The following is a 15,805-nucleotide window of genomic DNA, read 5'->3' as shown; positions in this document are numbered from 1 at the left end:
AAATAGGCAATGACCAGGTGTTGACCTGGTTCTGTGCTCGCAGTCATGGTCATAAAGCAGTTAACGGATAAACCAAAAAAAAGTTGATCGAAAAATATTATTTAGTATGGGAAATACATTCTTCAATTGTAAAAAACTGTATGAATAGTAAACAAAACATTAATTTATATTTAAAATACATTTTTAATTATATAAAACTTGTTTTCCAGACAAAAATATAAGATCCTTTATGTCAAGATGATCCACATAACATTTATATTCAAAATAAATTTTGAATAATAGAAATTTTGGTCTCACTCACTTAAATATCCTTTTTGCTTTGACTTATTTCCTTTCTAAGATATTTATATAAATAAATCCCAACGGTAACATTTAGGATGCTGAAACTTTAATATAGCAGAGTCTTTAACACTTGTCATGTCATACATTAAAATAGAATACTTCGTCATTAAATATATATTTATTAATTTAATTTAATCGAACACGTAGAGTAAAAACTAAGATTTTGGCATCAACTTGAGCTTATCTTTTCGTAGAACTCAATGGCATCATCCTCCATCGTTAACCTCCTACCTATTGATAACAATGCCAAGCAGCGACTCGCTGGTTCAGTGGGGAACTCTGCAAATGTTGCATTTGCTCTGCGCCGGTTTCAGAGGATGAGGAACTTCTGCCGCCAGCAACAACAACTGTGCCCAGCACTAGTTTCTTGCCCATTTTCAACTTGGTCGCTAGCGTTATCCTGATCTCAATATTTTCCAGCTGTTCCAGGCTGCGCAGAGGAACCGAAATCGTTGCATCATCCCCGCCAGCGCCATCCCAATTGGTCGAGAGCGAGGGATAGAAAAGTTGTGACTTCCACGCATCCACATAGATGCCATGCTCAAAGATTGTGGTCTTCACATAGACTCGACCGCTGGACGTCGCCTCCAGTTCGTCCTTGACCTTGTTGGAGCAACGCATGCGCGATGTTGTCACCCTCAAGAGAAGCGTTTCCCCAGTTGCACTGCTGACATTGCTGATACCCATTTTCCGCTTCACTTCGGCAGTCATCCGTTGCCAATTATTATTTCCGCCTGCATCCTTTGTTATATCCTGCTCTGGCGCTGAATGCACCTCGGACTGTGTTTCTCCCTCGGCAAGTTCGGCAAGATCGCGCACTTCGAGGGCCAACTCAACCACGCCCTTTGCCGAATTTGTGAGCTGCAAAAGAGACAAGGGTCATGGGTCAGGGGTCATTCGCATGTCGTGTTTTTTGTTGTTTTTGTTTACTTTCGTCAGTTTATTTTTTGTGTTGAATTTAATTCGCGTTGGTTGTCGCAATCGCAATTTGAATACGTTAAATGTACTTTCTCTAGGCCAAATTGAAAGCGCATCTTAATTTCATTTTCATATGCGGCCAACACTCGGGTTATGAGATTTAGTTAAGTCATTGTTGTTGTTTGATGTTGTCGCTGTCAAATTGTAGTCTAATTGTCCAGTTCAACCTGTTGACGATTAACTTACATAGTTGTTGTTATTATTGGGCGTTGCTTTGGATACTGTTGTGGTTATATCTTTAATTGGTAGCCATAGCTCCTCGGTCGTATAAGTTCCATTACGCGGGTTGCGCTTAAAAAGCTTCGGCTCCAGATAACAGGTAACAGAACCTGCAATTAAAGCAATGAATAAGTTAAGTAATAGAAAATACTGTTTAAAAAAATAATTAATTGCATCAAAACAGTGAAGTATAATCTAGTACAATAATAAATGTTAAAACCAAAAAAAGAAAAGCATAGATATAAGCTTAGATTAATGACTTCTTCTACAATAATATCACATCTGAATTTTGGATCACAATTTTAGAAAAGATACTTTGAATATTAATGATGCAAATTATTTCAACCCCATATTAATATTCTGCCGTTTATATGTTAATATATAATGATAATGTTTAATAAATACATTAACAACATGTGCTCCTATAGAACATTCATATTTATGTTAAACGTTATTTAATTTTTAAAATCCTATTAAATTATTGAAACCGCATTACAATCTCAAAATGTTATAAAAGTTTATCTTACAACAATTAGTTTCCCTACTTAAATATTGGAAGTCTTACCTATATTTCGTCTGGATTCACTTATCGTCAAAGCCGGCATAGCAGTTCGGGGGCTTTCCGCTGACTTCTTATCCTTGCCTTTTGGCATCGCACCATTTTCGGGAGGCGCTTCGTTCGACATCACCCCCGTGGAAAGGCGTTGCATAAATGTGGAGCTTCTTTCTTTGAGGGAGCGATAGGTCTTGTTGAAGCGATTGAAGCTCTGCAAGTGTTACTATAACTCACATACAAACATAGATAATAGGTGAAACTTACAGCTGCGGGTAATTCCAGTAGAGCATAAACGGTAAAGACCAAGAATTGGCCGGCAAAGAGTTCCCCTGGATCGGAGTAATCGCCGTTAACTGGCTGCATATGACGTCGCGATGAAAATGCCGAGCCATGCTTCAGTGAAGGTCTTTGGTGAAAAGAAAATCATTAGCAGATGGAAATTAACACTTTTTTCTACTCACTTAATGTCTGGTACAAGAGGAAACTTGAAGTTTTCATTGAACTTTGGCCAAGTGTTTGTTTGAATGCTACTATCCAAGCGCTTGGTGCCTGGAAAGAGCTTAACCTGTAAGCACAATTAAAGAGAAACGCATTACAACACCACTCTCTTATACTTATGCTTCGGCTCTCTTGAACGTACCTTAATAATATAGCCCTGAACAATCTTGAAGCCGAAAAGAGAGGGCAGATGTCGGGCCGCAATAAGATGCACATTCAACTCGGGCATTGCAGAAGCTCCTCTGTCATTGCTGCTCTGATTCTGTGGCGTCTCGATGGTGATCTGAAAACCAATCTCCGGCTCCAATGTGACCGAGTGGCGCGCAGACTCCTTGGAATGCTGCCCCGGCAGCAAGTTGCGTAGTTTATTCATGACTGTCACACTGCACTGCAATTGCGATCAAGAACAAAAACGTAATGTTGACTATTTGGAATAGTGATTTCAGTGTTGCTTATCTATGACTCGCACTTCGTATTGATAAAGAAAATAGAGAACTTCCACCGCCGCCGCCACTTTGGCCACCCACTTCCAATTAGTACTAACTCTCTCACTTAAAAGTGAAGTACACAACCCATACAATAATTTCAACGCGCTTTCAACTTATCACATGCTCAGCAAGAGAGAGAGAGAGAGCGACCAAGGCTACTTAAAAGCTACGTTTGAACAAACAGCTGTTCGGCCAAAGCTCTGCTGTCGCTCTCTCTCTCTCTCTCTCGCTCGTTGTTGATATTGCTCTCTTTGCATGCTCAAAGCTTGATAACGTGCTAGTGCTGTAGTAGTTTATTAGTGCCTTGTAGCGAATTGGCCACTCACTTAGCAGGTTTATCTACATTCTACAATCGTAAACACAAAGTATAGTATATGTATGCAATGCATAATCACTGAAATCACATTTCTTTATCAATAATACGCGAAAAGAGAGTGTAATTTCCTTTTGAGTATGTAAGAGTCTTTGACCCTTCCAAAAAAATAAAATATTTCCAAGCACATGCAACTTAACTCATACATATATACACGTGTGCTCAATATATATAAATATATGTATGTAGTATATTATTAAGACTGATGACTAACAGCAAATATTATGCATACGTCGTGTAAGCTTTGCCAATACCAAATGTCATACCAGTAATACCGAAGGCGGAGTTCCAATAAATATATGTATTTGTTGAAATAAAATAATAAAAAAAAAGCCCGGTTGATATTCTGCAGTTGCTCAATGCTCAGATGATGATGATGATGAAGATAATGTTGACATGCTTAAGCTCCAACTACAGTGTGATACATTTAGCACAGACACAACAGAAAGCGCAACAACAACAATAATAACAACGACAACAATTAACAATCACTTGAGATGAGACTGCGACTGCGACAGCGACTGTGACGGCGGCACACGCTCCGTTCTGGGTCTCTTCACGATCGACGCTCGCGTTCAGCAGCTGATCCAACGCTCAACTGAAATGTAAACTTTGAAATTATTTCGCTGCCAGTAATAATAATAAAATGTAATGCCGACAGTCAGTCGCACAGCGCACATTCTCACAATTCTCTTAAGAAGCTCATATATGTGTGTGAGTGTGAGTGTACGGCTGCCTACATAAGAAGTACGCGCACACAAACAAGCGCACTCACACACAAACTCAGTTGAACTTACGCTTCATACTTCGAGCTTTGATTGTCGTCGCTTTCTTGCTCAAAAATGCAATAAGATTCTCTCACCGCTGCCGCTGTCGTGTCGCTGTCTTCATGTCGCCGTTATCGTGTTGCAACAAAAACAATTACGGGAATAGCAGCGATCATAACGTGAAAGCTTAACTGACTCTTGAATGCTCTAAAGTTTTATTAAGTTTGAGAAAAGTATGCTGACATTGTATAATTTTAATATTTTATATACTTTAATCAAGAATCAACGATTTCGATCATTTTCAGAGATTTTTATATTGTGAATATTTGTTCCTACTAAATTTTTAAGTTCTACTTTTATTAATTTTAAAATTCAATCTTTTTAAGTTGAATCATTCTAGTTATCTTTCATAAATTGGCAATCTTGAAAATTAAAAAAAAGCATGTTCTGCAGTTTAGTACTTTAAAGAGAATCTAAAATAACAACCCAAGTGATATTCAATGAATCATGCAAAAGTTACCTTATAATAAAATCAAACTGTAGCACAAAATTGCTTAGCAGAATTTTAGGAGCCCCTTTTTACACCTGTTGCCAAATATTCTACGCTACTTCCAAGAAATAAATATATGGAGATTTTCACTATCAATCGAAGCAAATTTTGCTACTTTTTGAACTGCATATTTAAATTGATTAATGCGATATAAATGTGCATATTTAATCATATTAAATGTAGAATGATTCCAACAGTGTATCTTAGCTGTCGTAGATTCTCTACTGTCTTAATCGTGCTTCCACTTTATGTATATCATATGCCCCATAACAACAACTAGCATAAGAGATGGAGAACACGCTTTAGGGTTATTCACCTTGATGACATACATTAAAATTGGGTAATGTTTCAACATGGTTCTGCTTGGATAGTAAAGGGTAAAGAAACCAGCATTATTTTAGATGGACTGTAAAGTAATATCTGTATTACTTTTTTAATGTGTGTTGTAAATTTAATAGAGAACTTTACAATAGAGCAACAGTGACTACAAAAAGAATAATACATTTTCTAGAGTTGAATAATGGATCGACTCACTTGGTGACAATAGTTTGATAAACTTCGCATTGAAAGGAAAACTTCAGTCGCGTTAATGAATTGAAATCAATTGCATATTTATCTAGAACTCTGTAAAAGGAAAGGAAAGTGGTCAACTGAGTTTGCCAATCATTGTATAATCCGTTTCCTTTCATCTTAAATTAATAACTACAAAATCTTAAGTTAATCATTGAAAGAACACTTTTAGAGAATGAAAACAAACATTTGATTTGTCAACAAAAAGATGTACATACATGTAAATATATTTAAATAGCATTCATACAAAATTAAATAAGGCTATGCATGAATAGCATAAATTGTATAGAAAGTATGTATAGTATATATAGTTATATCATATATCTACCTCTAAAACTCTATAACGCGTATAAACTTCAGTTTCTGCCTGGTGCTCGTGCTTTTTTTTTTTAAGGTATCTGCGTGTGTTGGGTGATTGTATAAATTTATTTCATAATTTAATATTTCTGTACTCAGAGTGACAATTTTGATGATTGTGTGAGTGAGTGTGTGTGTGTTTTTTTTTGTTTTTTGTCATTTGTATCAATGGTATTCTGACTTATGCTATAAACTTATTCAACTAGCCGAGAGTGTTTGGAGGGAGAGAAAGAGGTGATGAGGAGAGGACACTAATCCACCTCCAGTTTCCTAAAGCTACCCACGACGCCAGCATCGATGTCGCCAATGTCATTGCCAGCAAAGTTGGCCGCCTCCTTGGTGATCTCGATCTGCATGTCATCCAAGGCGAGAATCGCAGCACGACGCTGTTGCAGTTTCACCTTAAATTCGCGTATCATCTCAGCAATGGGCATGGTGCCGCCATATTCCTTGGGCAGAATGGCGGGATCGATCTTTGTCTTCAGCGCCTCCACATTTTTGTGCACCTAAGCAAAGAATAAAATACTGTAAGTTAAGTCTGCACATATTTCCAAGATCGTGGGCTAACTCACAATGATACGCTTCTTCAGCTTGTCACTGAGCATGGAGACGCCCAGCTCAATGATGCGGTTGGCATAGTGTGGAATGTTGACAAAGTGCGTCTGCTTGTGTCGCATGGGCGTCGAGTTCTGAATGCACTTGAGAATGCTGCGCAAATCGGTGAGCGACCACAGACTGACAAATCCCATATTCATGCCGCTCTCATCGTTCACATACACATAGCCAGCCACCTGGGAGTCCTCATCGTCCAGCAATGCCTCACAGATCAAGCTGTGCACTCGGGCCATCTGCACCGACGTGAACTTGTAGGGATCGAATTTCCCCGCCACCGAGAAAAGTATCTGCCTTCCGCTAGCATCGCGTTGTGGCAACGGCACCAAGTATCCCGCCTCAAAGATCTCATTGATGGCCGGATCATTGATGTCCAGCTGCTGGAACCACTGCGGAAACAGTTGGCGAATGGTCAGATAACGTTCCAGCATCTCGCAAGCGGCGGGCACCGAGAACTTCTTGGTGCGCAAAAAGCGCAGCAGGAAAACGGCATCGGTGCGGCACTTTTTGATATTCGGATGCTTGGCGATCCATTCGCGGAACTGTGCCAATGCCTGTCGTCTAATGTTCTCATCTTCGTGCAGTTCCTCCTTGGCCACCTTTTTCATCTCGGCACTCAGGCCGCAAGTGTAGGGGAAGTCATAGTCTGAGGTGCTCGAGGCGGGTCCGTCGAGCTTGGGTTGTTGCAGCACCTCGGTTTCCAGCACTGCAAAAGTTGAAGGAAAAATATTTCATTTTAGTAAAACTCATTATGGAGACAAGTTCATTTAGTTTTAATAGTGAAAATCATTAGAAAATGCAGCAAGTTTATAAATAGTGTAAGTAAACAAGCTAATCTAATCATCAATCTTATTGATGCCCTCACTCAGTCAAGAAACAATTTCACAACAATTATCATTAGCGTGGAACAGTATAGAAGAAACCTAAGCTAGCGGCAACATAGATAAGCAGAAAGTAACAGAAAGTAGTTCTTATGTTGATGGACAAACAAGCAGATAAAGAATAACCAAGTCATTTGAAAGGCGCACAGTTTATCAATGTATTTAATTTTGTTTGGGTAATAATAATAATAATGATTCATTCAATACACAAATCAATAAATGTTGCTTAATATACAAGCACTTCGTTTACTACGACATATATTTTAATACGTATACGTAATTTATGCATAGGCAAAAATTTATTAAAAATATAAATATGAAAATATATATCATTAATATTTCATTCTGAAATAACTATTGCATAGTATTTAACTGGTAAATAAACTCTTCTATAAATAGAATACGCTACGAAATCAAATCTAAACATTACGTATACGTAATATGTGCCAAGTGTAATATATATTTTAAAAGCAATAAACAATATTTTATAAAAAATTACACATTTGCTTTTATTTTTAACTTTGTGTTAAAAATTTAAAGCTCACATTAACTCTCATAACACAACACTAAATAATTAGCAACAATAAACCAATAATTTAATAAACAAGTTGAGTGAAAACATTTCGAATTGACAAACAAACTAAATAATATTACGTGATATACGTTGAGTGAAAGATTTACAATTTATAGATTAGAAACGTGTTGAATATTTCAACTTTTTTCAAACTCATTTTTTTCAGAATAAATGCATTTCTTTGACAAATGGTGTCCAAATGGGAAGTTCCCTGATGAGGCAAGAAATGCAAAAAAAACATTAATGAATTTTGTAACTGATGAAGGCTTAGTAAGATTTGTGTCGTGTTTCGAGCCGTGTCGAATTGGCCATCTGCAGCGCAGTAAACGTACAATTACCGTTTATTACGTATACGTAATGCATGATACGAGTACGGCTTTGGTGCAGATATCACTAATTGTGTGGTTGGCCTTGGCCAGCCATGTACCACAGACAAAAATACAACGAACTCTTGGCTGTCAACAGGTTAACTAGTTGTTTACACACATACCCAAATTGCACGTTAACTGTAGAGTACACTGTGAGAAAATTGGCATTGCCAAAAAAAAGGCCAACAACTTAATTCTGCATAATATTTACAAATGACAAGCACAGTTTGTTGAAGCGAATTCTTGTGGCAAAAACATGCAGCGATTGATTATCGAATTAAGCATGCACTTATAATTAAAAATCAAGTTTTTTCGGTGTTGCAAGATGTTTGGAATTTTTGACGAACTTATGCATTTAACCTTAAGTATGGTCAAGAGAAATATAATTTATAAAAAACAAGTTAAACTTCAAGTTCATAATTCATAACGGAAACGTGTTAATAAAGTGTTAATTAAAGAAGTTTTTATTGAAAACCTTTATCAATACATAACTAAGAAGTGAAATTTTTATATATATATACATCCTAATTAACACATTTAGTTGATAAGCTGTTGTGTATCATAGTATTTTTAAGAGATTAAGGAAAATTTAATGAGATCAGTATAATATGCCTTTAAATAGAAATATGTAGGGAAAACTCAATAAGATCAATATAATACTAGTAATAGTTAGCATTACAGTTATAAAAGTGAAAGTAATATTTAATAATAAATAATAAGAGCTATGAGTAATCATCTCGAGGAAGAACTCAAAAATGTGTCGTAGTTTTTATGAATGAAACCGAATGAGTTTTGGCTGCTGTGTAAATTTGTTTTGCAGTGTCGGATTATTTTTTGTCTAGGGCGGCAGGCAGCACAGCATGTGGGCATTGGGTCATTGGCTTCGATTGGAAGTGAGGTCTGCAAACCCCGAGTGTGGGCACAAAGTGAACCACCTGTTGTTGCCAACAACATCAACAACAACAAGAAAAAAGTCGCCCGTTGCCAAGTTCAGAGACAAACAATTTGAAATGGAGCTGTGAACGAGGCTGCGACATTGCCACAGTCAGCGGCAGAAGCAGAAGCAGAGGCAGAGGCAAAGGCAGCAACAAATATAATAGTCGAAGCTAAAGCGAAAAGCTGAAACTGAAGCTCAAGCTCATTAACTGCGGCCAATGCGTTGTCCGCTGTTGTTGTCCGAATGCTGTTACCGGTCCATTGACCATGACCTAAAACCAAGGGCTAGTCGCTTCCAAGTAGTATTTTGCATATGAACACACAAGAGACAACACAACATCATCCGATCGTATAATTCAATTTCTACATGCCCAAAAACCCATTTAACTGCCGAGAGCAAAGACAAGACGAGAAGGTCAAACGAAAAGATAAACCGAAGAAGATTATTGCAGTCGCTTCAACTGTACTTATTTACATATGCATGCATGTACGAATACACATATAGACATGCCTATTTATATGTATATCAAGTGTTGCAATCGCATGTGCGTAGATTGGTGTGATGTATGGTACATTTTGTTTGCCATCATCATCAGTCCCAGTGAAATGAAAACCATTTTTGGTCAACAAACTTTTTATGAGCAATTCATTCGGTGCCCATAACCAGAGCCGTTTGGACGCAAAATCAGGTTTATTTAGGTTTTATATTTATTTTTTTTTTTCACTTTCATGGCCTTCACACAGATTTCAATGTACACGGAGCAGAAGTTGAAAATGAAATTGAATTGGTAACATGCCCTAGCTATGGGCTATGCCCAGATTACATGTTCACTTACACACATACGTACATACAAGGTGTGTGTGTGTTTGTACATATTCGCAGCACATTGACGATTGCGTTTTTGGGTCACACACACCCATATATACAGCTGACTATGCATGTGTGTGTGTGCGTGACAGCTGACAGGAGGAGAGAGCTTCAAAAAGCTGCGCTTCAAAAACGTGCAATTTATATTTTCTTTTCGCTCACTCTTTCTGCATCCGCTCTGGCAATTAGCCTAGCGATTGCATAACAGCATAAAAACCGACAAAGCGACAAAACGTACCACAGCAACAAAAACAACAACAACAACATTTACATTTACGCACGCCTGCCTGTAATTGTGAGTGTGTGTTTGTGCGCGTGCGAGAAAAGGAGAGGAAGAGCGCATGAGCAAAGGCAAAAGAAATGACTCAAAGAAACAGGTTTAAACTATAAGAGAGCTTTCAACTTACACCCCACCGCCCCCTCCACCCATCAAGGGGGTTTTAGCTCACTCGCACTTCAAAATGTGCTTTTTTTGTTGTTTGTTTTGGTTCGATTTCAATTTTCCATTAGGGCCTTGGCAAAATTTTTCTTTCCGGAAACTCATGTAACAAAAAACACAACTTGAATTGTGCTTTAAAATACTTGTGGCGCATGAATAGTAAAATTACACACAAATATTTACATAAATATATAGTATAAAGCATCCACGTGATCTATTAGCTTACACGCTTACAAGCTCGTCATTCAAAATGCCAAGTTAATGAACGAAATTGTAAGATCATCAGCAAACACAAATCTAACAGATATTGGATAATTAATAAGTCGCCTCACGTTCCAAACTGATCGTTAGCGTTAGTGATTTGCATTGGTCAAGATCGTTCCACAATTGTTTCGAGGTGTTGCGGATATATAGCTATGCGTACACAAAATATAATACTTCAACTACATATATATGCGATAAAAGTTAATGATTTCGAACTGATTAAAAACGTCAAGACTACACACACCACACACACACACATACACAACAAAAAAGTATGTTTCGTTATTATGGCGCTTCAGTCGAGGTCAAAATATTGTGTGTTGACCGTTAATGCAGTTGCCAAACTCTGCTCGCTATGAATATTAATTAACGGCCAACACATGCTCTAAGTATATGTTATGTACACATATCTATAAAGCTACATACGCTTTTCATTTACTTTGTTTTATGGCGTTGACCAACTTCGATGGACAAGACCTTGCATTGCGCGGCCTATAGCTCTGGCTTTAGCTTAAAATTCAAAACTTAACGCTGGAATGGCTGCCAACAACTTGAGTAATTTTAATTGACTTGCCACTGCAATCGCACAAGTACAATTACTTAATAATCCCCCCTTGCTACCAATTGAATTGAATTTTGCATTGGGCAAGAACAATAACAACAACAGCAACAGCAGCAACAACAGCAATGATAATTGCCCTACACTTTTCCCAAGTGTTGGTAAATAAATAAACATACGTAAGTACACACTGTCAATCGACCAGAGAAGAAAAGCTCATGTGCAATGCGAGATCAACGATAAACGCGGCTGCGCATGCGTTTCGAGTGAAAGCGAAAGTTTTTCTTCAGCTTCGGGCAGAGTTTAGAGTACGACAGTTTATTTCAATGTGTGTGGGTGTTGTTATTCGCTCTGATATCCTTTCCCCCATTATGTAACTGTAGTGTGTATACATGTGTGTGTGAGTGTGTGTGCAATGCTGTTGATGATGATGATGATAATGATGATGAACTCACTTTTCGATATATCCGTACAACAAGTCAAGGTTTTTTATTTTTGAACAATCGCGCGATCAATTTCACAACTTGCAAAAACTTATATAAATATGCTTTACTTTTTATATGGACGCGGCGTTGCAATATGCCAGTTTGAAATTTAATTTTGTTTTTTTTTTTGGCTATTTATTTTATTTTTTTGCTGAGCTTTCGAGAGCGCTGCAGAGCCGACGGACGTTGTGAACGTGGTGACGCTTTGAGCGAAACTGCCTATTTTCGGTTAACTGAAAACTTATTTAAGCCTCGCTCACTACATTTCCACTCAAATTGGGCTTTGAGCCAATGTCTCTGCTCTGCTCTGCTCTGTCAACTACCGAGCAGTGTTGGCTATGTGAGTTTGTTTTCGTCAACTTTGGACTTATTTAAGATGATGCAAAATTTTAATTTTAAATTAAAAATAATATAAACGAAAATTATAGACAATTTTTTAAATACGTTTTTGCTCTTTTTATTTTTAATACTTATAATTACTCAAATTGTCACAAAAATATTGTTTTTACTTGAAAATTAATCCTTATGAACGCTCAAATTGTTTATATATAATAATAAATTTGTATTTACAAATCTATTAACTAAAATGTATCTCTTTGTTTCATAAATTTTTTAACAATAATCTTAAAATATTTGTATATCCAATAAAACTAGCTTTTTTCTTTAACAAAGTTGGCAGCACTATCAACCGCTGTTGAGCTTTATTCGTTTGAGTTATAAACAAAGATAATTACGTTGTGAGTCTGCCTCATATCTCAATTAAAAATAACTTTCCTTGTTTTTTTATTCCTGGCCTGCGACCCACTAACTGGGGTATCCAATGCAAGGCAATTTTAGGTGGGGTGGGAATCTTGAAGACCTGTCAGTAGCCAGCAATTTGATTTAAAATCTAAAAATGTACTAATTTTTATAATTAACTGACACTGCTGACGTAATAAGTTCATAAGAATAGCCCCGTGTTCTGACTTCAAACGCATAAAAAATGTTGTTTTATGGGGGCGAAACGTCTCCACAACTCTCACTCTAATTTACATGCATAAGTTAGTTAAGAACTTGTACGAACAAATTGAGATATACTACTTAACGAGCATTTCTAAAGTCCTTATTCAATTACTTGCTAAGTTTACTCACAACTTCAACAGATAATAGAAAAATTTCAAGTACTTCTCAACACATAATTTACATGAATGAGAAGACACTCAGCTGCTCAACTCTCTTGGGGCCTTTGTGTGGGAGGTGTTAATAGTGAAGGGGTGAAGGTTAATGTAAAGTATCGTCTATAGTGTAAAGTGTGGTGTGTATTGTGGGTGTTTGGTGTTTGGTGTGGTATAAATCGTCGAGTGGAAAATATAGTAGACTGTGGAGCAAAGTGAAGTAGAGTTCAACGAAACTGCGTAGACTGTAAAGCTGAGCGTATTGTAGATTATAGTATAGAGTTCATTCCATTATTTATATATTTTTTTTTGTTGTCGCAACGCGCCTTCCATATCAGATTTAATGCGTAATGAAAAGAGCATAAAGAAGCATTGCGCTGACTGGAATTCAAAAGGTGCGTTTATTAACCTCGGTAACAACCTTTGACTTTCAGCAAGATACACAAATATTCTAAGCTATTACCATAAAGAATACCCAAACAAAAGCGTAATAGTTATAGGGCAAGATCTTAATAACAATGGGATAAAGTATGTCTACTAATTTACTTACAATGAGATGGATTTTTACCTCTCAATGTAGAACAACATGTTAATAACATTCTGTTAAGTTTTTATCTGAGATATGTTGGCTTACTGTAATTCGGATAAATCTTAACATAACTCGGATAAAAGCCTAACAGAATGGCGTGTTTACAGCAGCCAAGAATTCAGCAGTCCATTGAGAAAATATTATTGCAATTTGAATGGGCTAATTATATTTCGAGAGTGCCGAATAATCTGCAAATAATTGGTTAAAATCATCCAATTGCTTCCATATACATACATATGTACCACAATTAGAAATCTACGCTGTTTCATGCATCATTTCAGCTTGTGGCGCAACTAATCGCAGTCACATAAAATTTATCAACTTTGTTTATAATTTGCTACACAACAATTTTGGACGACCATGTGATTACAACAGATTAATCTTTCCATTCCCTTTTCCCCTATCGATGCATCTATTCATCGCCCTCGTCCACCTCTTGTTCCGTTGGCTCCGGTTTAATCGTTTGCCTCGTCGGACGTGACTTTCGCTCCGGTTCTGGTTCCGGTTCTTGATCGTCTTCCTCATCCTCTCGCTCGAAGGGATAAAATGAATGCTCTTTTACAGTTTCATATTTAACTATTCTAGGCTTGGGCTTGATGCCACGCAAGGCGCGAACATCGTTCTCATTTAATTGAAAGTCGAAAATGTTTAGGTTTTCTTTTATGTGCACGGGATTGCCAGCCTTGGGTATGGGCACAACACCATAGTCAATCTAGGGGCGAAATGAATATTAGTAGAACAGAAAGATGAGCAAGAAAAGACAATAACAGAAAATCAAATACATTAAGCTACACATTTTTAGGGAAATGCTTGAAAAAACGCAAAAGACTCTTTTTCACTTATCTATGTATGTTTAAAGTAAAGGGTCTACAAACTGTTCAATTTTAACAAGATCTACGCAATTTATATAGATTTCAAGAGGTTACAGCACACTTACCAAAAAAAAAAAGGGTATCATCTTCAGGTGTATTACAGTCACTTAGGTAAAGGTGTTAATAGCAACGGACACACAGATCGACGGACGGAATAGGTCCTCAATGCTTAACTACACATATTTTATAGTATAGAAGTTGTCTTCTGCTGTTTGTAATAAAATTTTGTCAGTTATTAGCAAATTATTCTACCCTCACAATGTCAGATAGCGCCTAACCAAAATACCCCTTTTAACCGACTTGATTACGGATATAACTAAGTAATCTTTACCTTACCAAGTAGCGAAGCACAATCTGCGAAGCAGTGCGTTTGTATCGCTTCACCAGACGCTTCATGCCCTCGGAGAAGAAATAGATGGGTGTATGATCGTCTCGATTTGGTTGACCAAGAGGCGAATAAGCAGTGACAATGATGCCATTGTAGCGACAATAATCCACTAAATCCTTTTGCATAAATCCTGGCCAGATTTCCACTTGATTAACGACAGGTTTTGAGGAGCTGCATTGAATAATGCGCTGCACCTGCTCCATGTTGAAGTTGGAAACTCCAATGCTACGCACCAGGCCAAGCTTGACCAGCTCCTCCATGGCGCGCCAGGTGTCAATATAGTCAATCTCTCTTTAGGCAAATAAGACAAATGAGATAGACTAACTCCGAAAGTGAACAACTTACGTGGTTTGCACCTTGTCGCCCTCCAAGGGAGTGAGAATCTCGTCGCACATGTGTTTGTAACCCACAGGGAAGTGCATCAGATAGAGATCGATGTAGTCGAAGCCCAGAGCATCCAGCTGCTTCTCGCAAATGCGGCGCACATCCCGCGGATCATGATGTATATTCCAAAGCTATCAAAAAGCTGTGAACCTTTGAAGCAACTGAGGGCTGGACCAGCACTTACCTTGGTGGTCAGAAATATGTTCTCCCTGGAAACATTTCCCATCTGAATTTGGGTGCGTATGGCCTCACCCACCTCCTTCTCGTTCTCATAGCTGTAGGCGGTATCAAAGTGGCGGAAACCCGTCTCCACTGCACAATGAATGGCCGACAAGCATTGATATCCCTTCAACTGCAGGATTGAATATTAGCAAAGCAACATTTGACAGCACCAGTTGAGGACAATTTACGGCATAGGTTCCAAAGCCCAGGACAGGCATTTCGTAGCCACTGCTCAGCTTGATCTTGGGCGCCATGAGCAGCGTTTTTTCGCCACACACGGGTTTATCGCCCAGTATCAATGCCACCCGGGAATTGGAGTCTTCATCGTCCTCACACGTGGTCAAACAGCGTGCTGGTATCATATCGAAATGCAATCTCAAATAAATCTAACAAATTTGTCTACAAACAAAATTCTTAAATTAATCTGAAAGTTATTTCAATTGGAATTACATACTTATACTTCAAACAAAGCCAACCTAATGTTTGATTCCATGTATCTGATGGATGCATTT

The 15,805-nt window shown here is 37.7% G+C and overlaps 3 protein-coding genes across 7 annotated transcripts; all 3 read right to left on the bottom strand.

The window, feature by feature from the left end:
• Positions 1-441: 441 nt before the first annotated feature.
• On the bottom strand, positions 442-5,806 carry LOC117569418 (uncharacterized). Of its 5 annotated transcripts, none has more exons than XM_034250565.2 (8): positions 5,670-5,806; positions 5,306-5,395; positions 2,736-2,981; positions 2,557-2,660; positions 2,360-2,501; positions 2,105-2,306; positions 1,507-1,649; positions 442-1,203 (listed from the first exon to the last, which is right to left on the bottom strand). In XM_034250565.2, the coding sequence occupies exons 2-8, from the start codon at positions 5,333-5,335 to the stop codon at positions 574-576; spliced, it is 1,497 nt and encodes a 498-aa protein (XP_034106456.1). In that variant the 5' UTR covers positions 5,336-5,395; positions 5,670-5,806; the 3' UTR covers positions 442-573. The 5 variants fall into 5 exon arrangements, with proteins under 5 accessions (XP_034106456.1, XP_034106457.1, XP_034106459.1 ...); XM_034250566.2 differs by having other exon boundaries at positions 2,105-2,285; XM_034250568.2 differs by lacking the exons at positions 5,306-5,395; positions 5,670-5,806 and adding an exon at positions 3,947-4,052.
• LOC117569420 (clavesin-1) lies at positions 5,719-11,906 on the bottom strand. Its single transcript, XM_034250574.2, has 3 exons — positions 11,655-11,906; positions 6,271-7,016; positions 5,719-6,204 (listed from the first exon to the last, which is right to left on the bottom strand). Coding segments are annotated over exons 1-3 (1,002 nt in total). The 5' UTR covers positions 11,656-11,906; the 3' UTR covers positions 5,719-5,949.
• Positions 11,907-13,587: 1,681 nt separating this feature from the next.
• On the bottom strand, positions 13,588-15,740 carry LOC117570016 (1,5-anhydro-D-fructose reductase). The gene is made up of 5 exons (XM_034251432.2): positions 15,482-15,740; positions 15,256-15,423; positions 15,033-15,202; positions 14,636-14,978; positions 13,588-14,139 (listed from the first exon to the last, which is right to left on the bottom strand). Exons 1-5 carry the CDS (start codon positions 15,653-15,655, stop codon positions 13,840-13,842), a joined length of 1,155 nt encoding a protein of 384 aa, XP_034107323.1. The 5' UTR covers positions 15,656-15,740; the 3' UTR covers positions 13,588-13,839.
• Between the last annotated feature and the right edge of the window lie 65 nt (positions 15,741-15,805).

The sequence above is a fragment of the Drosophila albomicans genome, chromosome 3 (genome assembly GCF_009650485.2).
Source record: "Drosophila albomicans strain 15112-1751.03 chromosome 3, ASM965048v2, whole genome shotgun sequence".
NCBI lineage: Eukaryota > Metazoa > Arthropoda > Insecta > Diptera > Drosophilidae > Drosophila > Drosophila albomicans.
The sequence above is the reverse complement of the archived record's forward strand: the minus strand, read 5'-3'. Positions and strand labels throughout refer to the sequence as shown.